Source organism: Acomys russatus, chromosome X, assembly GCF_903995435.1.
Source record: "Acomys russatus chromosome X, mAcoRus1.1, whole genome shotgun sequence".
Classification (NCBI taxonomy): domain Eukaryota; kingdom Metazoa; phylum Chordata; class Mammalia; order Rodentia; family Muridae; genus Acomys; species Acomys russatus.
In genome coordinates this window covers 17,421,183-17,448,877 of record NC_067169.1, presented here as the reverse complement: position 1 = coordinate 17,448,877, position 27,695 = coordinate 17,421,183, and the positions used below count along the sequence as shown (strand labels likewise).

General features: G+C 38.5%; 1 protein-coding gene across 2 annotated transcripts in view; it reads left to right on the top strand.

Annotated features, from left to right (window-relative positions):
• Positions 1 to 5,308: 5,308 nt before the first annotated feature.
• Sytl5 (synaptotagmin like 5) overlaps positions 5,309 to 27,695 on the top strand; it is a 94,310-nt gene continuing 71,923 nt past the window's right edge. For both annotated transcript variants that reach the window (XM_051141004.1, XM_051141003.1), the window contains exons 1-2: positions 5,309 to 5,792; positions 24,717 to 24,926. In XM_051141004.1, coding sequence (XP_050996961.1) covers positions 5,674 to 5,792; positions 24,717 to 24,926 — 329 coding nt within the window. In that variant the 5' untranslated portion in view covers positions 5,309 to 5,673. The remainder of the gene's footprint in view (positions 5,793 to 24,716; positions 24,927 to 27,695) is intronic.

The window sequence follows — 27,695 nt, the reverse complement described above, 5'->3', positions numbered from 1 at the left end:
TTCACTGATAGATGATGTTCCAAATAGACTTGTTCACAAGGGAAGAAATTGTTCGGCTGAAAACAAAAATATCTGCATTTCCATAGCATCTACCTTTTAGCTCTCACCTGTCTGGGTCCGACCTACATCCTCTGCATATATGATATGGCTGGGTAGCTTGGTGTTCTTGTGGGATTCCTAATAGTGGGGGCAGGGGCTGTCCCTGACTCTTTTGCCTGCCTTAGGGACCCTTTTTCTCCTACTGCCTTGATTTGATGGTATGTGCCTGGTCTTATTGTAGCTTGTTATGCCATGTTTGCTTGATATCCCTTGGAGCCCTGCTCTTTTCTGAGGGGAAAAAGGGGAGTGAGTGGAGGGCCCGGTGGGGGGAGGTAAAGAAGAGAAACTGCAGTAGAGATGTAGTATATGAGAGAAGAATAAACAAAAAGCAAAAGGAAAGAAAGAGCTGCTCTCTTGCTCCCAACCTTGTTTTTTTTTTTTTTTTTCTGTGTTAGTTTTTCTTCTTTTCCCAAGCCCTTTGTGTGAATTTTTATAGTACTCTAATTAGTGTTGCCTGTAAATGATCTAGTTGAAGTCCCTATAAGTAAACTTCACACACGCTATTGGCCAGTATTCTAAACATCACTCTAATCATGTTGAAAATCTGTCTGGCTCTTAAATTTTTTACACAGAAACAGACAAACGAGATTGGTTTTATTTTTTATTAGTTTCATACTAAGAGAACAGTCATAAGCCTTCTGCTTTAAAGGTCCATTTAGAACAATTAATAAAGAGGCTGAAGGGATGACATGGAGATTAAGAGCACTTAGTACTTATTGCTGTTTCAGACAACTGAAGCTCTGTTCCCAGCACCCAAGTAAGGAGGATCACAACCACCTGTAACTCTAATGCCAGGGCATACAACACCTTCTCCTGGCCTATAAGGATACCCACATGGTGTACACACACACACACACACACACACACACACACACACACACACACACACGGAGAGAGAGAGGGAGAGAGAGACAGACAGAGAGAGAGAGAGAGAGAGAGAGAGAGAGAGAGAGAGAGAGAGAGATGAGGATTGTTTTTTTTTAGATAAAATGGCTAGTAGATATTCTAAGACATACTATTTCTTTTTTCTTTTTTACTCAGACATTATTTGTCCTGGTTATTTCTTACTGTGTATTATTTAAAAAAAACAAATAGTTTAAAAACCTCATGTGTCTATTTGAAGCTGTGGTAATTATTACTGGAACCTTTTAGACATATTTTTGTTGATTCATTGGAAATTTCACAACATGCACCCTGTTCACATTCACTTCTCAGCCTTCCATGGCTGCCCCTGACCCTTGTGACCTCCTCCCCTCAAAAAAATAAAGTAAAAGTGAAAAAAAGTCCCCATTGAGTTATCCACACACTCACTGGAGCATGGTCTAACTCCCAGTGGTCTCCCCCTTAGCTGCTACTTTTTTTGATGATCCCCAGAGTCAATGATATGTCTCAAGTAACCAATGTCCCAAGCTGAAGAGCTTAGCCAAGTTCTTCAAGGCTATTCACCGCATAGCGAGTAATCTACATTTGAAAAGTGTAAACCAGAGCTCTATTTATATAAGGAAGTAGGAATAAAGTAAAATGAAGTTATCCCTCTTAATCTGACTAGTGTTCGTTGTGTGTTTAAGGAAAAGGATGAGAATAGATAACTCATTTTCTCACTTTGTTAAAGGGCGTTGATGGTAAAGAATTCCAAAAGCAGAGCTATAATCTAGCTGGAGAGGGGTTTCATAAACTGGCACATAGTTAGGCCAACTAACTGCACCCCAGTTCAGTCCTCAGTGCAAATGCTCAGAAAAATCAATTTCGCTAGCACACAGTGAACAAGTGGATGAGATCTTGTTTTAAATGAACCCAAGTACAGAGGCCTCTTCATACAAGACTAGAACATTCATTTTTAAAGGAGGAACTCAATGGGCGTTCTTAATATAATAAGGATCTAGAAGAAAATGAAAGTCGAGTAGGGGGCGTTAGCTATATTATTATAGTGGTTAATGATGAGAAAGTTTCCTAGACAGAGGTGCCTTCACTGAGCATGGAATGCGTGTTTCAGGTAGCAAGCTGTTCCCACTTAAGAGGCCAGGTGCTTCTTTCCTGATGGGAGGGGCATATATCTCCTGTAGTCTCCCTTATCTATGGCCAGACCCACTGTTTTCTTTCTTCCACCCTGTGTTCCTTCAGGATCTTCAGTAAGATTCTGTCTTACTAAATTATAATCACAGTCTGGTCCTGACTTTCAGAGGGAATATCCTGACTTCCTCGTTGAAGTTTTTATTATTTATGATCTCTTTGGTCATCACTTATACACCAACCCAGGTACTAGTGTGTTAACCTATCAGTCCATATATGGGCAAAAGGATCTTATTGGTTTTTTTTTTTTTTTTTAATTTTAAACTTTACTTCTTTTTGCTTAATTTTTCTTTCTTTTTTTTCCTTGGGTTTTTATTCTTTTTTATTAATTTATTCATATTACATCTAGATTGTTAGCCCTTCCTCTCTTTCCTCCCATTAGGCCAGGGCCAGATGGTTTCAGCACAGAATTCTACCAGTCCTTCAAAGAGGAGCTAATACCGATATTATTCAAGCTATTCCAAAAGATAGAAATGGACAGAATATTACCAAATTCCTTCTATGAGGCCACAGTCACATTGATACCTAAACCCCACAAAGACCCAACAAAAAAAGAGAATTTCAGACCAATTTCTCTTATGAACATTGATGCAAAAATACTCAACAAAATACTCGCAAAGCGAATACAACAGCATATAAAAGACATCATTCACCATGACCAGGTAGGATTCATTCCAGGCATGCAGGGATGGTTTAACATACAGAAATCCATCAATGTAATCCACCACATAAACAAACTGAAAGAGAAAAAACACATGATCATCTCTTTAGATGCAGAAAAAGCATTTGACAAAATCCAACACCCATTTATGTTTACAGTTCGGGAGAGATCGGGAATACAAGGCACTTATCTAAACATAATAAAGGCTATATACAGCAAACCAACAGCCAACATTAAATTAAATGGAGAGATACTCAAGGAAATCCCTCTAAAATCGGGAACCAGACAAGGCTGCCCTCTGTCCCTATATCTCTTCAATATAGTTCTTGAAGTTCTAGCCAGAGCAATTAGACATCAAAAGGAGATCACGGGGATCCAAACGGGAAAGGAAGAAGTCAAATTATCCCTATTTGCAGAAGATATGATAGTGTCTATAAGTGACCCCCAAAATTCCACCAGAGAACTCCTACAGCTGATAAACACCTTCAGCAAATTGGCAGGATACAAAATAAACTCAAAAAAGTCAGTAGCTTTCCTGTATACAAATGACAAACAGGCAGAAGAAGAAATGAGGAAAACTACTCCCTTCACGATAGCCACAAACAATATAAAATATCTAGGAGTAACTCTAACCAAGCAAGTGAAGGACTTATTAAAAAAAAAAAAAAACTTTAAACCTCTGAAGAAAGAGATTGAAGATGACATGAGAAGATGGAGGGATTTACCTTGTTCGGGGATCGGGAGAATCAACATAGTAAAAATGGCCATCTTACCAAAAGCAATTTACAGATTCAACGCAATCTCTATCAAAATACCTACAAAATATTTTGAAGATATTGAAAGAACAATTCTCAACTTCATATGGAGAAACAAAAAGCCCAGAATAGCAAAAACAATCCTATACAATAAAAGATCCTCCGGAGGAATCTCCATACCTGATCTCAAGCTGTACTGCAGAGCAACAGTAAAAAAAGGATCTTATTGTTAATTAAGTTCTGTCGATACAATTTTGTTTCTGTTAAATTCTTTAAGTTCTCCTGCTTCCTGTAACTTCCACAGTTTTCTTCCCTTCATTTATCCATTTTACATGTATTTGTTTATTTGATGAGTGGGTATGTGGCTGCATGCAATGTGGGCATGTAGAGGTCAACTTTCTGGAGTCAGTTCACTCCTTCCACCATGTTGGTCCTTGGGACCAAACTCAGATGCCAAGGTAGCAAGCCCTTTAGCTACTCGTCAGCCTTCTCTTACTTTATTCTCTCCCACGACGAACTTGTACATTTTGAGAGTGCAGGCTGGTATCTGCTGGTTGATTCATGCATAACTATTTGTTTATTCAGACATTTCCAACTCCTTTAATATTTTTTAAAAAAATACATTCTGTAAAATATGCATGTAGGACATATTAAATCTGACATTTTAAGCATAAAGTATATTGCGAGTGAACCTGAACTATAAGGATGATGTATTCAGTCAGTGAATTTCCAATTTATTTCTTTCATTTCATCTTAAAGCCAGATGAGACACACAAGGATGGAAAAGCAAATTGTGTACTTTATCTGGGGAAACAGCAGCTGACACTGGTAGAAAATGCCAAGCATTGCTTTTACTGTAGGGCCTCTCTTGTCCTTGACTTTGCTGTTTCCTGTTCATTTCTAATCCCCACAGTCCAATGGTCTTTTCAGATTGGTAAAAATCCTCCAATACATACAGTCTGGAGAGATCTGGGACATTTCCTCAAATGGTGCTACTTCTTGGTCTGTAAGAACCATTTTCAATTTGGAGTCATTACAGCAAAGTTCGGGTTGGTGCACACTGAATACAAAAGACACATAGTGGCTCTTAAAAGTAAAGGAGTCTCTGGAAAAGGTCCTATTCTTTTGAATCAACTAACATTTTTGGGTTGGTTTGACCTCATGGCTAGACTGTCCCCTAATGGCCTTTGAATAAATATTTACTTACGTCTAGGAGCCTGGCAAGAGCCAATGAATCTATGTAGCTTGGAGTCTATAGGTAGGAAGGGAACCTGAGAGATAGTGTCTTAGGAAGGTAGCAATCCCCAAATCTGGTAAACAACTGTAAAAATTGTCATTCTTAGGAGGTTATGCACAGAGAATCCAGGTTCAAAACTAAGGTTAAAGATATGGTCTAGAGCCTGGTGAGCTTCTTATGTTGCCAAGAGTAGTCTAAGTCCATCTGTTTTCAGCATGGTTGGTCCTTGTAGCTGAAAGGGATGGGTTCCAACACTTCCGGTGATTATCTAGAATTCAGAACAGTACTACACACACACATGCACACACACACGCATGTGTGCATGCACATGCATATAGAACACAGTCCACGTATTTTATTAATTTTAAAGTTGTGTTTGAGCTCAGTACACTAATATTTGAAAAACTAAATAGTTGAACAAGTGCGTTGTGTGATATGGCCTACTTTATCTTTCCTCACTTTTGTTTTGTTTTTCCCACCATTTCAGTGTTTTCTACATTCTGCGCCCAGAAGAATTGATTCCTGCTTGAAGCTTTTGGACAGATCAAATTTCCACATCATTAATGAGTCTTAGCTGCTGACTGTAGACCACAGCAAAGGCTGGAGAGATTTTTTTCTTTAGTTCAAACAATAATGATGTTCATGGATGGTTATCTCCATAGAACACATTTTCTCTGTAATGTGAAAGACTACCCAGTGCCTGTCGGCAAATCTGCAGAGACCTTGTGAAAAACTATTTAAACAGAAGAGCTGGGACACTAGGTTGGCCAGGAGAGCCTTACCAATAGTAGACACCCATTTACCTTGTGGAGAATTCAACCATTGCTACACAGAGCTGCTGCTGAAATACCATGTCTAAGAACTCGGAGTTCATCAATCTGTCATTTTTATTAGATCATGAGAAGGAAATGATCCTGGGAGTCCTAAAGAGAGATGAATATTTGAAAAAAGTGGAAGACAAGAGAATAAGGTAATGCATGCTTATTGCTTTGCCCTTCTTTAGCTGCTTTCTATTTGTTTGCAGCAATTTTGATAGGAAATTTGACAGTAGCACTGGAGACAAACTTAAAGAGGATGGAAATGAGCCAATAATAGGATGCTGATAAGATGAGAGCACTCATTTGCTAACAGCAAACCTAGTGGCTAAGAAGAAAGACTCCTCACTTTAGAATACCAACTCTGGAATGTCTTCTGTGATATTTGAGCAACTTGCGATGGTGTCTGTAACCGTACAAACAAGTAAAGGGGGAAAGATTTTAGCTTAGCTTACAGTTCAGAGGATATCATCTACCATGGCGAGGAAAGGATGATGGCTAGAGCATTTTTGTCTGTGGTTGTAGGAACCTAGATAGTATTCGGAAATCAGAAATCCAGATTAGAAGCAGAGCTGGCATATAATTCTCAACTTCCACCTGTGCAACCCTATAGGCAACAATTAAGCCTTATGCATAGAAAGCTTCTAATGACCCTGAAAGCAATGCCACTATCTGGGGACTATGTTTTCAAACATATAAACCCATAGACTGACATCCTACATTCAAACCTGACAGATCTAGAATGTCCCCCAAAAGTCCATGTGTTAAAGACATTGATCAATTCTGATACTGCTACTTGGGGGGCAGGGAATATTCCACTGTCTAGCTAGAGGTTTTTAAAAAATATTTTTATATTTTATTAATTTATTCATATTACATCTCAATTGTTAGTCCATCCCTTGTATTCTCCCATTCCTCCCTCCTTCTCGCTTTTCCCTTACTCCCCTCCCTATGACTGTGACTGAGGGGGACTTCCTCCCCCTGTATATGCTCATAGGGTATCAAGTCTCTTCTTGGTGGCCTGCTATCCTTCCTCTGAGTGTCACCAGGCCTCCCCATCAAGGGGATGTGGTCAAATATGGGGCAGCAGAGTTCGTGTGAAAGTCAGACCCGACTCTCCACTCAGCGGTGGAGAATGTCCTGTCCATTGGCTCGATCTGGGTAGGGGTTCAAAGTTTACTGCACATATTGCTATAGTTTGAGCAGGACCCCTGGGCCCAGATCTGCCCATCATAATGTTCTTTTTGTAGGTTTCTAGGACCCTCTGGATCCTTCTATTTCCCCATTCTCCCATGCTTCTCTCACCTAAAGTCCCAATAGGAAGTCCTCCCCTCTGACCCACTTTCCTGGTAAGTGAAGACTTTCATGGGACATGCCCCTTGGGCTAGTGTCCAGATATAAGTGAGTATATACCATTTGACTCTTTCTGCTTCTGGGTGAACTCACTCATCATGATCATTTCTAGTTCAATCCATTTGTCCACAAATTTCGTGAATGCAAACTGGTACAACCACTTTGGAAATCTATCTGGCGCTATCTCAGAAAACTGGCAATAGGGCTTCCTCAAGACCCAGTTATTCCGCTCCTTGGAATATACCCAGAAAATGCTTCACCACACAACAGGGACATATGCTCAACCATGTTCATGGCAGCCTTATTCATAATAGCCAGAACATGGAAATAGCCTAAATGTCCCTCAGTAGAAGAATGGATAAAGAAACTGTGGTACATTTACACTATGGAATACTATTCAGTTATTAAAAATAAGGAATAACTAGAGGTTTTAAGTCACTGAAAGCATGATCCTGGAAGAGATTGGACACTGGCTTCTTGCTTTCTGACTCCCATGAGGTCGTCAGGCATGAGGTGGCTGACCACAATGACGTATAAACATTCTTTTTTACATGCTCCTGTTGGCATGTATTATGTTGCTACGATCTCCAGAAATAGGGCCAAGCAACCACTGCTGAAATCCTTTTTGAGCTCAATGAAATCTTTGTAATTTTTATCATCTCAGGTACATTCATTCCACCAATCGAAAAACTGGCTGCCACTGTCCCCAATTTCTCTGATTTAGATGATTCATCAATAAAACAACGATAACATTATTTCTTATAGCACTGTTGTAAAGATTAAGGAAGCTTGTGAAATCACCTCCTCCCACAGCAACCTTCAACTGACTACATATTCTGGAATGTGGGATGTCCTCATGAGCTCTCTCCTCTAGCAACTGTTAACTGTTTATAAATCCTTAGGGATGAACAAGGTTTGGTGAACCCCTCCCCAACTCGACGACATAAAAATGAATGGTTTCAATGTGGTCTCCTGTTGATACTTAAAGCAGTTTACAGTTTTTGAGTGACACAGTAGCCATGCCATGCCTGGAAACATTCCACGGATGATACTTTTGTAATAACTATAGATACTTTGATGACCCCATTGAAAACACACCCATGACCTACCACTCTCCATAAAAAAAAGGGGGGGGGGGAACAGAGCAGAAAACCTTTCTTTAGCCTGGTACTTACTGACAGTTCTTACCTGTCAGCTGTACACCATTGTTCCAAGTTACTACGGCTTTTATCAAACATTAAAAAGCAGACAAAGAGTTCTCTAAGTTGATCTTCTCTGCGTGGTGACTGAAAACCTAAAGAATAAATTTCTTGTTTCATTCTTCATGCCTAGTTCCCCTGAAATGAACCACTAAGCAAGCCTGACCTTAGTACATTAATAAAACATACACCCCAGGCTTGAAACTGCCTTCCACCTTTTAGTTTACCTTTAAGTAGTTGATTCTGAAAGGATGAAATGAAATGAAATTTCAGTGCTGTGGTCAGAGGAAAAAGGAAGACAATTAAAGAAGAGCAAATGAATAAACATTTGGTTCAAATGAATTTCACGTGATCTCAGGGATAATACATTCAATCTGGAACCTAGGGAGGCCAATAAGTGCAAAGAATGAATTTCTTTTAATAATCTATAACTGTTTAATCTGCAAGGCTTTCCTCCTCCCCCAAATCTTACCATTCTACCACCAAAAGTGAAATTAGCTCGATCCTTTCAAAAGCCTACAGACTCACTGTCTCCAAAGAAATCCAAGAGAAGTACTGGACTGGATTTATAGATTGGTAAACATTTCATTTTAATCCTAATAGAATTGTCACAAAGCTTCTTAATACATTAACATAAATCCCAGCATGAGGGACTCTGGAGGGATGACTCAGGAGTTAAGAGTGGGAACTGCTTGGTTCCTGCACCCATGTTGAGGGGGTCTCAACTGCCAGTGATTCTAGCTAGCATCAGGCAGATCTAACATCTCTGACCTCCTTGGGCACCAGCACTCACATGCACATACCCACACGTAGGTACACACTCAAACCTAATTAAAAATAAGAAATTCTGATATCAATATACTAGTTTGGTAGAACTTAAACTCTTAATGAGTCCTACAGAATAATGAAAATGTTCTCCTATCAAGAACTTACTAATTTTAGTATATATATATATATATATATAAAATTATTAAATTATAAATTATTAGTTATACATTAAGTTATATATAATTTAGTATATATATATGTGTGTGTGTATGTGTGTGTTTATATTGTGTCCAATTTCAGTTGGACTCCATGTTGAACTACATATATTATATATATGTGTGTGTGTATGTGTGTGTGTGTGTGTGTGTGTGAAATTTAATTTTACAGAACCTTTTCTTCAAGAGATTTTTACTGTCAAGGCATATTCTAGGCAGATGATATTTAAAGATATGTCAAGAATTGAGCTGCTTAATGCTTGAACAATTCTTTATTTGAGACAATGTCACTATAATTATAAATAAGCTTGCTGCTTTTTTATATCTATATGTATATTTATGCATATCTCTATGTAGAGATTTATACTATTTTACTTACAATTTATGTTATTATTTTAAAGTTATATACTAGATATAGAAATAGACAAGAAAGTCACTTGTGTTCCTTTTGCATGTATGTATATCAAAGTCTCTCTCTCTCTCTCTCTCTCTCTCTCTCTCTATATATATATATATATATATATATCTATATATATATATATATATATTTGTCATTTCCATGTATGTCCATTTAGTATTCTTTTTAATATATTGTCTTTAAAGAGAATTTATATCAATGACAAACCTCTAGGTAGCACAAAGCAATTTGTGCTGATAGCCAGGACACTGCTATTCTCTTTTTACTGTAAATTGTATAGACATTATGATGAAATTCATGTAATATAGAATATGACTACTGAATGTTGAAGCTAAGGGTGGGAACTGAAAAATATTTGCCCCCTCCTTCCTCCAATGGTGGTCAGTTCATAAGAAAATATATAATATCATTTGTATTCTTGGGGATGTAGACATTTTATTTCTAATAAGTAATATGCGTAAACTTTTATTATGAAATGTCACATTTCAGAGTTTAAATTTCAAGTAAGTAAACTTTTGATATCAATAGGATCATCTATCTCATGGATTAATTTTGTTTATTATTCAAGATGACCATCCTAATCTTCCTGTTATGGAATCTAGATTAATTATCAAGGACAGTTTTCCAGAAGCATATAAGATTTTTAAAAAGCCCGTTTAAGTCACTCGTTAATCTTCAGTGAGTTTCAACTAAATGATGCTTGGCTTTTTCTATACCATATACTTCTACCAAGAACCAGGAAAACTCACTAAAGTGTTTTTTGTAACGTCTCATCTTTGAAAAAATGAGTCTACATAATTATCTTTTGAAATATTAAACTGTGGAAATTAAGTACTGAAAACCTTTGCTGTTCATAGTCTCCTTCCTTGCCATAGCTAAAATAACCTGCATTTGCACAAATTCAATTTAGAAACATTTCAGAAATGTTCTTGTATTAAATACCTGCAAACACTAAAACTGAAATCTTCTGGTATGTGCCTGTACCCTAAGGCAGAAGTGCTTTGAGAGATATTTTCAAGGGCACTGTGTTCTCTTTAAAGCATCTTGATTTTTTGCATAAATGCCCAATTTCTTTCCATCAAGCCAGTTCTATTCTTCCACTTGTCATAGCAACCATCTTTTAAATCCCAGAATTTCATCTTTTGTTGTTTCTTAAAGAAATACCACTTTCCTACCTGTCACTGTACCAATTCTTTCCCTGCCTCTGTTTTCTAAGTAATTTGTCCTAATAGTAATATGCTGTTTTGTTGATGTGATGCTCAGGAAAGATACCCTTTGGAAAAAGCATCAGGTCTTTTGCAGTTGAAAATTCTGCTTGTTGATTACATATTAAATTAATCCCCTGGAGGGGGAGACCTGGTGGCACTCAGAGGAAGGACAGCAAGTAGCCAAGAAGAGACTTGATACCCTATGAGAATATATAGGGGGACATAATCCCCCTCAGGAACAGTCATAGGGGAGGGGAATAATGGGAAAATGGGGGGGGGGAGGAATGGGAGGATACAAGGGATGGGATAAACATTGAGATGTAACAAGAATAAATTAATAAAAAAAATTAATCCCCTACATGATGTCAGAGAAGAATTAATAAACAGCAAAATGTCAAATAGTACTGATTGATTTCTCCATTTTTTAGAATTGTACTGAGTTAGCTTTGTCATATAATTTAGGGAAGCACTTGTCATAAGTTGGATTTACCAAAAGTAGACCTTGAACCTAAAGTTTGTGTGCAAGTAATCTGTTTTAAACCAGCAAACCTTGAAGTCCTAGGGAAAACAAGACAGAGAGTGGGGTGACAAGTTAGGCAACATCTGACAGAGGGGACTTTGGCAGAGCTCCACCAGGGCAGACAATATTTGTTATTTTATTTTTTTGTTTTTAAAATGCATATATGAGTACATTTTATGTACCTTGAATGACCATAATGATTTGCCAGGTTCTGTGGTTTTATTCATTTTGTTTAATTCTACTGTTTTTTAGCACTATTATTCTTTGTGTGTGGGGGGTTGGATGGGGTGCCAGGTGTCTTAGAGTTTCTATTGCTGCAATAAAATACGATGATCAAACGCCATTGAGCTGGGGAGGGCCATCTTATAATTCTCAAATCATTCTATTGGGTTTCAGGCCAGGAACCTAGAGACAAGAACTGAAGCAGAGACCATGGAGGAATATTGTTTACTAGATTATTCCTCAAGGTTTGCTCAGTTCACTTATACACTCCAGCATCACCTTCTCAGGTTGGTACCATCCACCATGGGCGCCACTATGAATTTGCCTACAGACAAATTTTAATGGAGGGCTTTTCTCAATTGACAAACTTTGCAAATGATTCTAGCTTGTGTCATGTTGACATAAATCTAGGCAAGAAGTCAGTTGTCTAGATTTTCACATAGTTTTGTGGGAACTCCTGTATGTTACTAGAAGCTAAGCTTTATGCTGCCAGCAACTACTTCATGTCACGTATAGATGTGTGAATTTCATATTGCCCTCTTTTCTCAAGGCAACCTCTAAACCTGAGATGGGCAAAGACTTCCTTATCTGGACAGAAACCAGTGCAATCTTGTTCTGTGGTACTTTTATAAAAGAAACTTTTCTTTTGTTTCAAATCCAGGTTCAACTTTTGCCCACATTCTTGGAAGGTGTTGATATTTTTAGTAGCCTCTGATCTGAAAACTCATCACAATCTATGAAATTTCCTGGAATGGGAATGGCATTTGTTAAAATGAAGCTCCATATGCGATATTTGTCATGAGACCTTTTGTGACAAGAGTCAACTTGGACAGATGTTGTATAATAGAACTAAGCCTGCAAAAGAAAGCTTTCTTGTGCATTGTGGCTTACCTTTGAGTGTGCTCAGCATGGCTTTACACAAGTAGAAAAGATGCAGTCCTCACAGATGCAGTGTTTCTTCGGAGCAGAAGCAAGTTAGAATCACAAAGCCTGTATGAGGTGGCTTTGCTCATTAGTTCTACATAGTGAATTCTGGTTCTGAATCCTAACCAAGGACACACTGACTTTCTGCTTTCTTGCCTGGGAAATGGGAACCATGCCTTTCCCATGGGTTGTCAAATGTTAATGGCTTGATCAATAAAGAAGGGTACATGTCATTATTGTGGATATACATTATAAAGTTTGGTAATCTATCTTACATACAGAAGCTGCCATCAAAGCAAAATGGTAGTGTACACACACACACACACACACACACACACGCACACACACACACACACACACACACACAACACACACGGTTTCTTTTCTTTTTGGTGTTTGAGCTAGAACCCAGGGCCTCATGTGTGGTACTCAAACATTCTACCACTGAGGCATACCTTCTACCTGACAAAACTAATGGTTTTAAAAGGTTTCTGAGCCATTCCCTACCATGTACCGCACCTTGCTCTTTTCCAAACTCACGCCTCTTTTTCATTGTGCACATATACACAAATGCATTCCTAAATATAATCTGCTCTGTTTATATAATGTCACTTGTATATATGTTTTCAAGGCTGACCATTTTGCATTGGATAACTAATTGGTGTGCCTTTCTCTAAGGAAGATTGTTTCTCTTAGTTACCTGTAGTTCTTTGTGTAAGGTTGGGGGTCTATTAACCTTTCCTCTACCCACTTTGGCTTGCCTATTGGTGGTGTCCTTGTTCAGCTCATGTTTAGGCACCTATGTTGGTAAGACTTCATGGGTGTAAAGGTTAATGTTTTTCTATTCAGAGTACAGGAAAGAGATACCATCCATCTTGGATTTTCTTTTCTTTTTTTTTTTTTAAGATTTATTATTATGTATACAGTGCTCTGCCTTCATGTACACCTGCAGGCCAGAGGAGGGCATAATATCACATTATCGATGTTTGTGAGCCACCATGTGGTTGCTGGGAGTTGAACTCAGGACCTCTGGAAGAGCAGACAGTGCTCTTAACTACTGAGCTATCTCTCCAGGCCCCCCACCCTCGATTTTCTTTAAGCAGATATGAAATAGCTCCAGAGTAGATGGCACTGCCTTTGAATATTAACATAGGAAGGAGTGTTAGAAGCCACCATCATCAGCCTGTTGGCATATTATGCTGACTGTGTATATGATTTCTGTGATTCTTCTCTTGTTTTTGGTTTACTATGCGTTTAATCAGTCCTGCCAGTTTTGATTTCTTTAATTAATTTATCCTCTTATATATTATATCCCAATCTCAGTTTTCCCTTCCTTCTTCTCCCTCCACATTCCTTGTCCTTCCACCTCCTCTCTTCTCATCTATTGCTCCTCAGTTTCCCTTCAGAAAATGGCAGCCTTCTCAGGGATATAAAGCAAGCATTGGCGTAACAAGTTGCAGTAGGTCTGGGCACCTCCCTTTATCTTAAAGCTAAACTAGGCAACCCAGTAGGAGGAAAAGGCTCTCCAACGCAGGCAAAAATGTCAGAAAGCTCTCTGGCATCCCTCTGTTGGGGGTCCCACAAAAACACCAAACTACACAATTATAACATATATACACAGGACCTACGTTAGACCCATGCAGGCTTTCTGATTATTGGCTCAGTCTCAGTGAGCCCCTATGAACCCAGATTGGTTGACTCTGTGAGTTTTCATGTAGTGTCCTTTTGTTGACTTAATGGTGTTTGAGACTTTAGCTCTAGATGGGATTTAGTTTGCTTGGCGTTGAAAGCGCTGTAGCAGAGGGTGAGGCAAATCCCAAAAGCACTTCTCTAGTAGGTGGACAGTGCAAGAGCTAGTATTTATTTAGTCCTTACAGGATTTTCTGGGGAAAAGACTTGGTTACAAATGACAGATATTATAATAATTACTTAATGTGGAGATTTTCCAGACATCTTCACTAATGTAAATGTCTGGGTTGAGTGGCAGCTCTGTTATATTGTTTATTACTGCAGGGGTATGGGGTCCTTGACTTTTACTATTCTAGCACCTTGAAACTTCATCTCTTGATTCAAGATGTGTCCTTAGGGATCAGTCTCTTGGAAGTAAGTTAAGGGAAAGTATTTGTTCTTATCTGGTTATTATTAAGTTTTCAAAGTCCCTTATATTCTTGGTAGTTAATGTTTAAAATTTATTATATTTTCTTTATTTTGTGTGCATGTGCACACATGCCACAGCATGGGTAGGGTGTGTAGGTCAGAAGACAACCTGTGGAAATTGCTTCTCTCTGTCTACCATGTAGGATCCAGGGATCAAACTCTTGTTATCAACCTTGTTGGAAGGATCCATTATGTGCTGAGCTACCTCATTGGCTCAATCAATATTAATTTTTGTTAGATGAATAATTTGAAAATAATACCTGATAGTCTATAGTTTGATACTTCATTATGTTAATTTTTTAGTTTGATAAAATTCTATTTTCTACATATGCTCTTATTTCTTGTGTTTTAGGGTTTTAATTCAAAATATCGTTGCTTATACTGATGTCATGTAGTGTTTCTCCAATATTTTCATCCAGGAGTTTCACACCTTGCATTAAGTTTGAGATAATTTTTTTAACTTGGTGAGAAATTAGAATGAAGTTTCAATCATCTGCATATTAACATCCAGTTTTATTTATTGATGAAGTTGTCCTATCTCAAGTAGATTGTGAGAATCTTTGGTAAGAGTAAGTGGAACAAAGATGCGTGAATTTATTCCTAGAATCTTGTGGTGGTGTGAATGAGAATGCCCTCCATGGATTCATATGTTTGAATACTTGGTCCTCAGTTGGTGGAACTGTTTGGGAAGGATTAAGAGGTGTGGCCTTATTAAAGAAAGTATTTCAGTAGGAGCAGACTTTAAAACTTCAAAAGATGTATGCCATTCCCAGTGTGCTCTCTGCCTCCTGCTTAATTTCTGGATATGATCCCTGAGTTGTTCCTGGATATGAATTCTTAGTTGTTCCTACTGTCATACCTTGATTCTGCCATGATGGACATTAATTGCTTGGATCTGTAAACTCAATTAAATACTTTCTTTTTAAATTCCCTTGGCCATTTTATATATATATATATATATATATATATATATATATATATATATATATATATATATATATATATATATATATTGGTTTTTCGAGACAGGGTTTCTCTGTGTAGCCTTGGCCATCCTGGACTCACTTTGTAGACCAGGCTGGCCTCGAACTCACAGCGATCCGCCTGCCTCTGCCTCCCGAGTGCTGGGATTAAAGGCGTGCGCCAACACGCCCAGCAACCATTATATTTTATCATAGAAACAAAAAAAAAAAAGCAATCAATACATACCTATTATGTTCCATTACTTAGTGTTTTTGTGTAATATTGTGATTCTTTGTTCACTATGGATCTGTACTGTGTCTCAAAATTAAGTATTGTGATACCTCTGTTTTAGAAGTTTGTTTTTTAATTTAATTTGAGGCCTTCTTGGTCCCATATAAATTAGGACACTTTAGAAATTTAATCTCTTTTTTGAGTACTTGTGAACTTAGTGAGATGTTCTACTAATTGAGACAAAAAAGGAAAGTTGTTGAAATATACTTATTAGATTGTAATTAGTTACAATTCATCAAGCTATGCTGACTACCTTACAAGCAATATATTTTTTAATTCTCACAATAGTATCATCAGGTTGTTCTGCACTGGGAATATTTAAAGATATGGAAAGCATAAGAATATATAATCTTAAGACAGAGAGGTTAAATAATTGTATTAAGACCACAGATAAAATAATTGGCATATTGAGACTCTACGCTTTGAGCTACTATGTAAACCTCCCTTTCTTATTATCTTGGACCTTGATATGCCCCACTAATGAGGTTATTGAAAGCATCAAGAAATAAGAGCACTTTATAAATTGTTTATGTATGGCTTCCTCTTCCAAGAAACTAATTGCTTTCCATTATAAAATTCCTACTTTGATTGACACAAAGTTGTGTTAAGTATAGCTTGTTCTAGTCAGAGTTACAGAAGACAGATTTTTATGATAGAAGTTACATATTTGAAAGTAATGTGTCTGAGTTATAATGAAGAATTTTTACATGTTGAGCTTTTTGGATGATTAGATAAAAATGAATTCAATATTTCATTATAATATAGAAATGAAAAGATTCAATTATTTAGCAATGATAAAAGTAGTTCCTCTATTCAGTCTTTAAGATTTTAGATCAATTGGTGTACATCATGCATTCATATTTTTATATTAATGTTTATTTCTATGCATCAACAAAAAAAAACTAAGAACAAATATATTTTTTAAGTATTTACAACATCCCAGGTTTGTCCAAAATAAGGAATAGTTTTGTCTTTAATTACATTTCTTCAATAGCAACAACTATTTACTGCTTGTTTTTCTATTGTCTTTCCTGGTAGCTCAAGCTAGCTTCTTACATGCTGGAACTACAGGTGTGTGTCAGCACACCTAACTGAAGGCATATAAAGTATCAACTATATTACTTCTTTTTACTAGTTTCTTTACTAGGGTTTAAGAAAATAAATACCTACAAAAATTGTAGCAGAAAGGGGCTGGAGAGATGGCTCAGAGGTTAAGGGCACTGACTGCTCCTCCAGAGGTCCTGAGTTCAATTCCCAGCAACCACATGATGGCTCACAACCATCTGTAATGTGACCTGATGCCCTCTTCTGGCCTGCAGGTGTACATGCAGGCAGAGCACTGTATACATAATAATAAAATAAATCTTTAAAAAATTGTAGCAGAAGTTAATAAAATAAAAATGAGAGATGATAGGACAGGCAGAGGCTAAACTCTAAAAGAAGACTATGCTCCTGAGAAGCACTTAGGGAGAGTAGAAAGTGCTAATAGTTTCGATTCTTGTGCCCAGACTGTGACTGAGGTGGGTCGCAACACTTTTTTTCCTTAGGGTGTTGGGATTGAACCTAGAGTCTTTCATATATTATTATGCAAATACTCTACCACTGAGCTATGTTCCCCAGTCCTCTTCAGGTATAAAAAAACACAGAATTTCGTAATCAGGATTTGGGAGGCTCAGATGGGACAACAAGAAGCATAAGGCCAGACTGTGCTAAGTAATGAGAACTTGTCTCAAGACAGTAGAGAAGTGGTTAGAATTGTTCATATTTTGATGAACCAAAACATTCTTTCTTTCTGAATAAAAGTATTTAAGATGAGGTTAAGGAAGACGAACAGGAGATGGGAAGGGAAATATTATTTTTATTTCAACTTTTGATAAATGAAACCGAGAAAGGTCTACTGGAATGCCTAGTGATGATTTGTTTGGCAATTGTACCATTGACTATAGAAGAGAGATGATAGTGTTAAAATGTTCAAAGGATGAGATGGGTGACTAAGAAGGTAATAGATGTTGAAAATTAAAGGCCTCATTTACTTTCTATTGCTGTGATGACCAAAAGGTAGCTGTGGAGTAAAGGGCTTATCTCAGTTTATATTTTGTAGTCTATTATCCAGGGAAGTCAGGATAGGAACTTAAGATGAGAATCTGAAAATAGGAGCTGATGCAGAGGCCATGGACAAGTGCTGTTTACTGGCTTGCTCCCGGTGTTTTCCTCAGCTTGATTTCTTATACAAGCCAGGACCACCAGCCCAGGGATGTCATTGCATAAAGCTAGGTCTTCCCATACCAATCATTAATCAAATAAATACCTCACAGACTTGCTTACATGCCAATTTGAGGGAAGCATTTTCTCAACTGAGGTTCCCTCTTCCCAGATGTCTATGGCTTGTGTCATAGTGACAAAACACTAGCTAGTTTTGAGACAGAGTGGGCAGGCAACATAGCTGAATAGTTTTTATTTCAAATGGATGCTGTAGCAATTAAATGAGCATCGCAAAGGCAGCCAGGAGCTCTTCTTTTCACCATTACTGAACCTTTAAAAAGAATATTGATGATGTGTGCAGTGAAGCAGAAAGCCTAGGTCTGAGTGATTTCAGTGGTCCAGAGCCAGATCCTTGTCTTTCCTTTTTCTTTCCTGTGAAGTGAACATAAGACTATTGTGAAATGAGACCTAAACTGCATTGCAGTTAGCTGCTGTCTCCAGAAAAGTGGGATTGCTGCTTGTTAGAGAATTCACAACACAACACAACACAACCCCTCAGGAAAGGGGCAGTATTCCTCACCCAATATCCTTTCCTCATATCCACAAAATCCTGTGGGGTGTCAATTCCCTAGCCTCTCTTGCAACTCCTCGGCAATGATGTGGCATTGATTGGTCAAGTCCAGGAAGTCTTTTGGAAGGATTTCTGAAGTAGATTTTGCTGTGTCTTTGAAGACCCATGTGCAGAAGCAGCTAAGCCCTGACATGCACTTCTTCTGCCTTAAACAAGGCTGCAATGCTGGAGGTTCTTGGTCATTGTGCATAAGAACAATCCATATTTCATGCATAAAGAAGCAACAAGATGGAAGGATACTGGTCCCTTAATGATCCTATATTGTATCTAAACTAATTCAAATAACCACTCAAGGATTTCTTGTCAGCTAGAAGAACAGAAAACAACCCCATTTGTTAAGGCTGTTTCTTGGGTCCAGAAGCATTTGTGGCTTCTCAGGGTCATATTCTGCTTGTGAGAAAGATGAGAAGGGACTGGGACAGCTGACCGGAAACTCTCCTCAGATGCCTTCATGCAGCTACTCCAGCCACACACATATCAATGGCCTTCACTTTGATTTCCAACAGCTGGCTACTTGAACAGAGAGCAGATACACTTCGCAGCTTACCCCTTTCTTCTAGTTTCCTGCACTCCCTTTCCCCTTAGTACCATTTTCCAATCGCATGGTTTTTTTTTCATTTATTTTCATTACTAGCTGCTGTTATTTGATTATATCCTTCAAAACTCTTGTGATGGGGGCACCAGAGAGATGGCTTAGAGGCTTAGAGCATTCGGTGCTCTTGCTGAGTACTCAGCTTTGATTTGCAGTACCCACGTGGTGGCTCACAAACTTCCATAAGTCCAGTTCTAGAGGACCTGACGCCTTCTTCTGACCTCTTCATGTACCAGGCACACATGTGGTACATAGACAGAACACTCATACACCAAATAAAAACACAAATACTGATGTGTTGGAAACTTATACCCAATACTTCATATTTGGAAGTGGGAGTCTAATGGAAAGTGTTTAGATCATCAGTGCTCACTCCTCCCTCCCCATTAATGGATATATATTCTAATGGTGGGTTTGTTATCACAGCAATTTAGAACCATTCTTGTGTTTTATGACCTCTCATGCCCTCCCACTGTTTGCCATGTGTGGCAGACACAAAAGGCCATGGCCAGCTATCAACACACTTTCCTGTACTCCCTTTGGAATATTGAGATACTAGAGGTTGAGTTCAGAGCTTTGAGCATGCTAGACAAGCATTCTTCCACTGAGGTATAGCCTCAGGCCTCTTTTTTTCCCTTTTAATTTTGAGACAAGGTCTCTAAAATACAGTCTGGCCCTGAGCTCATTTAAGGCAGGCTTCAAAATTGTGATTGCTCTGTGCAGTTAGCTGGAAGTATGGATTTGTGCCACTGAGAGGCTGACAGCCCCTTGAGGTTGAACTTTCTCAGCCTCCGGAATGGTAAGAAATGAACATCTGGTCTTTGTAAATTATGTTGTGTGTGTTTTGTTATAGCAGCACAGCACAGAGTGAGCCATCTTTTCAGTGACCCTTCTGCCTCATGAATGTCTGAAAAATGACTGCGTGCTTAACACAGATTAGGATATAAGCGATTGAATTCAATGTCTAATAGAGGTTTGAAAAATCATCAAGCTCTTTCATCTTCTGAATCAGCTTGTGAAATGTTTTCCAGATTTTGTAGCATGTCTCAAAAACAGTTGGTATCATCAACATCATCCTGAGAATTGCCCAGCTAAAATGCTTAGACCCTTACATACTTGCTTTCCTTTAGTCTGATCTATACTGAGTCCCATGTCCTTTCAAGCTAAGTAACTAAGTATACTGTTAAAGATATGACTGTCAAGTAAAGCACAAAAATGGAAAGCAAGTGTTTGATTTGTATATGGCTATAACTTCCCCAAGCAGTCCCTGCTATTGTAGTGAAGGGGCTGATAAGAGGTTAAACTTTGAGTCCCTAGTGATACACTCTTTTCCAGGAGAGACTTTCCCTCTACTTCTGAACTGCCTCTCTGCTCTGTTTATTATGTTGACCCACCAACCTTCTCAGATGAGATACTTCTCAAGAGTTCTTGTCTTCTGATTGTTTTGATTACTTTGTATCAACCAGTTAGTTGTGTCAGCTTTTTCTGGGGGAGACAAACTTTATTCACCACAGATAGGACATCAGTGACACACAAATGGAAGGATCCCACCCAAATCCAGTTTAGGGAACCAACCAAATATTTATCCTCAGGGAAGAGTGAGACTGTGTGGGTCCCTCTATCCCAGACAACATTAACTGTCTATTCCTCAACAAGGAGTAGGGTCTCCTGAGCTCCTTTCTAATTTGTTAGGGAGTATTAATAGTTCTAGTTTCATGCAGGTCTCAAGAAAGCATTAGACAACAGTGTTATACAAAAGGCCTACTACCACTGGGCCCTGAAGTAACCAAACTATTGTGATCTCATATATCATATAGTGGACTTCTTCTGGGAGCTTAAAGCCTACATCTTTTACAAGTTCCTAAAAAGAGTTATTTATTTATTTATTTGTTTTGTTTTGTTTTTTTCAAGACAGGGTTTCTCTGTGTAGCCTTGGCTGTCCTGGACTCACTTTGTAGACCAGGCTGGCCTTGAACTCACAGAGATCCACCTGCCTCTGCCTCCTGAGTGCTGTGATTACAGGTGTGTGCCACCACACACAACTCCCAAAATAGTTTGTTTTGTTGTTTTAAATAAACTTCATTTAAGTGAGGAGCTCTGGTAGAACACATAAGGACAGATTGTAAGCATTAAATCAGAAGTTTGGAAAACATGTGCTATCGTTATTTGTGTTTAGAGGGACAAGACTGTGAGGACTTGTGTATTCTGTATGGTTGCTGTTGCAGTACTCGGGCAGTTTGTCCCCATCTAAGTAGCATAAAACATAATGGAAATCCATAGTAGGTGTCCTGTAGTAACACATACCAGAAGGCCTAGCACAGGACTGAGGCTCAATAAACTCAAGTGTCACCAGACAATTACAGTTACCTTTGGTGAATTATCATGTCATTTACAAAACATTTTATGTTTTTAGACTATTTTGTTATTAATTTGTGTACATATGCATGCCAATATACAGATCTGTATATGCACTATGTACATGCTTGAGTGCAGATGCTCACAGAGGACAGAAGATTGCCTGGTACTGGAAGTTGTGAGCTGCCCAATGTGGGTTTGGAGAGCTGAACTCAGGTCCTCTACAAAAACTAACTGTACATAACTGCTCAACTGTCTCTCCAGCCCCTAATAAAAAGGGGTTTTGAAAAAGACTCAGAAGGAAACGTAAGGTCTATTTTATTAGCCTGGGAGGGAATGGAGGAGAGACAGAGAAAGAGCTACCTTTGAGTTTGAGTCAGCAATGGTAGATGATAACCAGCTATAGAAATGGAGATGGGGTTCTCCTGAGAAAATAGTAATGCCCAGAATGTCAGCAAAAGCACTTTAGGACCTTTGGGATTATTCTGGAAGAAATATGGGATAACTAAAATGTTATTCCATAGAGGTAGAACTTGGAAAACTGGGTAGGTTCAGCAGTGAAGCTCAGTAAGCAGCGGATCTTGGGGTCAGGGAAAGTCCTGACATGCATAAGTACACTATTTCTTTAATGGGATAGGGATTATAACTTCTTTAGCATGTTTTCATTTAAATTAGCTTTCCAGAAAAGTGGTTTCCTGGCCAGGTAACTGATGGGCCCAGTTGCATTAACTTTTAAGGGAGGTGATTATATTATATTGTATATTTCAAGCATACCAGACTGTCATGTTTTTACCCAGGGCCAAAAGTAGAAGCCAGATTTTGATATATTGACCAGGACAAATAGTTTTCTTTTAATGGACCAAAACCAAGGGTGTGCTAAGACGCTGTTTGTGCAGCATGATACATCATGACTATGCAGTAATTGTGCTACTTCTCTTTCTTATGTTGCTGAGGAAACAGGAGGTAGGGTCCAAAGTGGACTGATGGCAGGATCCATTCTCAGAGTCCTTCAAGCCTGCTTACATCTGATGACCTACCTAAGAGATGCTGAAATAATAAATGAAAACTGTCAATAATTTTAGAAAACATATTCTTTACTTTAAAATTCCTGACTTATGATTCTCTCATTGGCCTGGGAATGAAAAGCTCTAGATTCTGGTTCTATCTATACCAGTTATTCTTTTAAAAATATTTTGTTTTTACTAACATGAATGAACTGTTAATGGCATTTATTATGATTTCAACACATATACACTATACATGCACCAGTGGAGATTCATAAGAGTCCACAAAAGAAATAATCATCACCTTCAACTGTTCAACTGCTTCATAACCTAGCATGGACTGAGGACCTGAACAGCATGGTCAAGAAAATGCAAGCATCCTTTCTTTACTTGGGAAGATGCTAGTCTAGTTGAGTCTGACAAAATTGAACGTTACAAATGTGAAAGGGAAATGCTGTGAAAGATGTAGATTCCAGGTTTTATTCCTGGGCATTGAAGATAAGATAAGAGATAAGTAATCGAAAGGATTGGCATATCTATAAAATCCTGAAATGGCAACAGGCCAATCTTCTAGAGCACTGTTTGCCAAAGCTGACAGTGTACTAGAACAAATAAAGAAACTTTAGACATAGCATTTCTCAGGCCACCTCTCAAACCAATAACATTCCAATATGTGGACATGAGACTTAGTCACCAGTATTTCCAAGCTATTCCAGTGTCTAAACAAGCTAGAGAGCACAGGTTCCAAGACTGTATTGCTCATACTAGCATCAATTGCATATTTTGATAAAATACAGATCCCAAATTTTAAAAAGCAGATTTTGATCAAGTAAAGCAGATCCTGATAGTTAGTGTTCCCAAGAATTTCCTAGGTGCTGCTTCTGGAGAAGGGACTATACTGACAGTTCCAAGTTTTTAAAGGGAAGAGAAAAGCATTTCTTGCCAAATAGTTTTTAAAAGAAGATATCAAAGTAGAATATGTTTAATACCTGTGTGACAGGACTCATGCTTACGAACTTCACTTTTATTTCTCATAAAAACAACCACTGAAGAATATAATTATGCATATTTTATTTTATTTATTTTTTTAAGAGTATGAAAGCAGGTTTATTGGGGACAGCTCTCGGGTGGGTTCACTTTAACCAAGCAGCAGGGGGCTGGGGAAATCGCCATGCAGACAAGCAGACCGGGTGGGGGTGGGGCAGAAAGAAAGAAGTCTGTGCACAGCTCTGGCCTCTCTTGGGCTTCAGTTTCCCTATGTATAGAATTGATAGGCACCAACAAAATTCCTAATACCTCCAGCAGGTGGGCAGACTCGGTGCCAATAAGAACCAATCACACTCCCACAAAAGCTCAGGGATCTGGGCCCAGTAAGGGGCACATTTCACTTACACAAACTGAGGCCAGCCACGGGATGGGAAAGAGGCTTGCAGGCTTCCAGGGAAGTAAGTGCACTGCTGGGGCCCCTCCCTTCTCTTCGCTGGAACCCTTGCTCCACCTATCCCCATCCTTCCTGGAGTTACTTTTCTGCTGTGCAGGGCCCAGAGCAGCCTTAATCCCTACTTGGAAGCCCCTAGGCCAGCACCAGCCCCACTCCCCCTAGTGGCTGGGGGGGTTGCGTGGGGGGGGGTCCAGTCGTCCAATTATGCATATTTTAGAAGCAATTAAGTGGATAAATTGTTGCTTGCATTTGGGCAGCTAATTTTTTTTGTTGTATCCTGGGCTCAACCATAGACGTGTCTGTCAGAAAGGTGAGAAATGTTAGAAAGGATATTTATTGTTGAAAGCTCTTAAATGCTAAGTAGAAGTTTGTAGAACTGAAATGGTAGAATGTTTGTAATTGCACTCTTAGCTGGTTTACTTAAAGAAAGAACCAATATGGCTGAATGTCTCTGCACTCCTGCATCATGTGGGCACAGAGAGAACACTTCCAGGAGTATAATATCAAAAGCATCCTGGATAAGTGAATAAACAGCAAGCTACTTTACCCACGATGGCATTTTATCAGTCCTCTCCTGTGTTTTCAATGTGCCTTTTTTTTTTTTTTGTCTTACCAGGAAGCTGAAGAATGAACTTTTAGAAGCAAAACGTAGAAGTGGGAAGACTCAACAAGAGACCAGTAGAGTCTGTGTTCACTGTCAGAAAAACCTTGGCCTCATCTTCGATCGGGGAGATCCATGCCAAGCCTGTTCACTCAGAGTGTGCAGTGAGTGTCGAGTAACGGGCCTTGATGGCAGCTGGAAGTGCACTGTCTGTGCCAAAGTCGCGTGAGTTTCCTACCTTTCTGTGCAAACTCCATATTTGATGATTGACAAGAATGAAGTGGGAAAATTAAGAAATGACAAAGAATTTTAAATTCTTTGAGAGTAGATTTACTATTATAGCCTAGTTACAGGCTTGACAGGTGTGTGTGTTAGAGAGAGAGGGAGAGGGAGAGAGAGAGAGACAGAGAGAGAGAGAGAGAGAGAGAGAGAGAGAGAGAGAGAGAGAGAGAGAGAAGTGTTAAGTGGAGGAGAGACAGGTAGAAGCAAGTATAAAAGTAAGGAATAATATTACAAACAACTCTGAAGCATAATAAAATTGGAGGCCTAATGGATTAAGTGTCTCCCTGTACTAAAAAACAAAACAAACAAACAAACAAAAAACAGGAAAGTGTTTTCTTTTCTTTAAGCCCTTGTAGATATCACACGGCTTCTCCAAAGGCATAGACAAAATTCTCTTGACATTCTGAAACATTTGAGGTAATTAGCAAGACAAGAGAATCCTGTGTCCTGTCCACATGAGCTGAGGTGCAGCACTAGAACCGTTACAATTTTTCTCCAAGCCTAGATGTTCATCAAAACAGACAAAGGGAGGCAGATTTCCTATTATGTTCTTATTTATTTAGGTCAGTGGTTCCCAGCCTTCCTAATATGATATCTATATAAATACCCATGTTTTCCAATGATCTTAGATGACCCCTGTCAAAGAGTTGTTTGAACCCTAAAGGAGCTGTGACCCACAAGTTGAGAATCCTTGCACTAGAATGTAGGGGTGAAGGTTCTGTGGTGGCACCAGCTTGACCTCTCCATGTGCAGAGTTGTGTCAGTGCTGTCTGAAGCAATGGGGCCTTGTTGTCAGTTTTTGGAGAACAATCTATTACCTTGGCAATAGCCTGATTTTTGGGGGAATTCCATGAGACCCCTTTGGCCAGTGGTTCTCAGCCTGTGGCTGGATCATGACCCCTGTGGGGTTTTCATATCAGATGTCCTGCATGTTGCATATTTCCATTCAATGTCTGATATCACATTGTAGTTATGAAGCAACAACAAAATAATTTTATGGTTAGGGTCACCACAACTTGAGGAACTGTATTAAAAGGTCACAGCGTTACGAAGGTTGAGAACCACTGCCTTTGGCCAACAATTCAATTGTATGCAACCTAGTTCCAGTACTGAAAGCTTCGTTTGTTGACAAGAGATGGCCAGTTGAGATTCTGTTGTTGTCTTAGTTTCTCTTGCTGTGATGAAACACTATGGCAGGATGAAAGTTGGACAGACAGGGTTTATTTGGCTTAAACTTCCACATTGTAGTCCATCACTGAAGGAAGTCAGGAGATGAACAAGTTTTTCACTTGCTTAGTTAGAGTTATCACAAGATATTTTATATTTTTGAGTCTACTGTGCAAGGTGTTGTTTTCCTGATTTTTTTCTCAGTACTTTTGTAATTTGTTTATAAGAGGGCTGCTGATCTTTGGGAGTTAATTTTGTATTCAGCTACTTTGATGAACGTTTTTAGCAGCTGTAGGGGATTCTTCAATGGGAATTTTAGGGTCACTTATGTATACTCTCATATCATCTGTAAATAAAGATGTTTTGGCTCTTTCCTTTTCAATTTGTATCCTTTTGCTCTCCTTCAGTTGTCTTATTGCCCTAGCTAAGACTTTAAGCACTATATAGCAAGACAGCCTTATGTTGTTCCTAGTTTTAGTAGAATTGTTTATGCAATTGATCTCTTAACTGAAAACTCCAAGGATTGATGAGAAAATTCTCAATACCTATTTCTCCAATTCTTATCCAATACTTTCTGGGTTGATTCTTAGTACACATTCCTTCCCTCTTTATCCCATTTCCATACATTTTCTTTTATAGCCCAGACCCTCATTTGTTCTGACAAAAGTACCTAAGGCCTAAGACTCAAAAGCCCTTTATCTGTTACGTGGAGCTTCCAACTTCAATATAGGAAGAAAAAAAAATTCACTTTGTCTGTCCTACTTATAATTACTATACCACAAGACCTGTGGCCTTATGATTTTTCAACCAGTTCCGTTACTACATAATATGGATGCTAAATAAAGGTCTAATTCACTACATCTTTCCTCTGGAAGACAGGAGTCAGATTCTCTTTAACTTGTATTAACAAGAAATTAACTATTTGTTTTTGTTTTGAGACAGGGTTTCTATGTGTAGCCTTGGCTGTACTGGACTTGCTTTGTAGACCAGGCTAGCCTTGAACTCACAGTGAGCCACCTGTCTCTGCCTCCCCGAGTGATAGGATTAAAGGCTAAGAAATTACATCTTGATATGTAGAGTTGAATTTGGAGATTGTCATAGAAGCTGGCCTACTCAAAATGAAGGAATCTTTTCCTGTGTTTTCCACTTAGCTAACATGTGCTACATATTTCACTTATTTATCTGATTCCTTATCTCTCTCCCTCTACTATGATATAAGCTTCATAACCATGAGAAAAGGAGATTAAAAAAATCTGTGTTGTTCATGCATAAATGAATGCTTAAAGTAGCTCACTCTGTGCTTATTTGCTAAATGAGTAGATGCATGAATGAGCAAGATAATGAAATGATAAATGGGTACACGACTGTCTCCTACTTAAAGCACATCAGGCTGGAGTAAGAGGAAGAAAAAGAGAACAAATATAATTTTATTCTATTGGGAACATGAGGTTGGGGGAAAAATAAGAGCCTTGACAAGTACATATACCCTTTAAACAAAGTAAATATCCACCTATCACAGAAAAATACAAGTTGCTATTAGAAGAT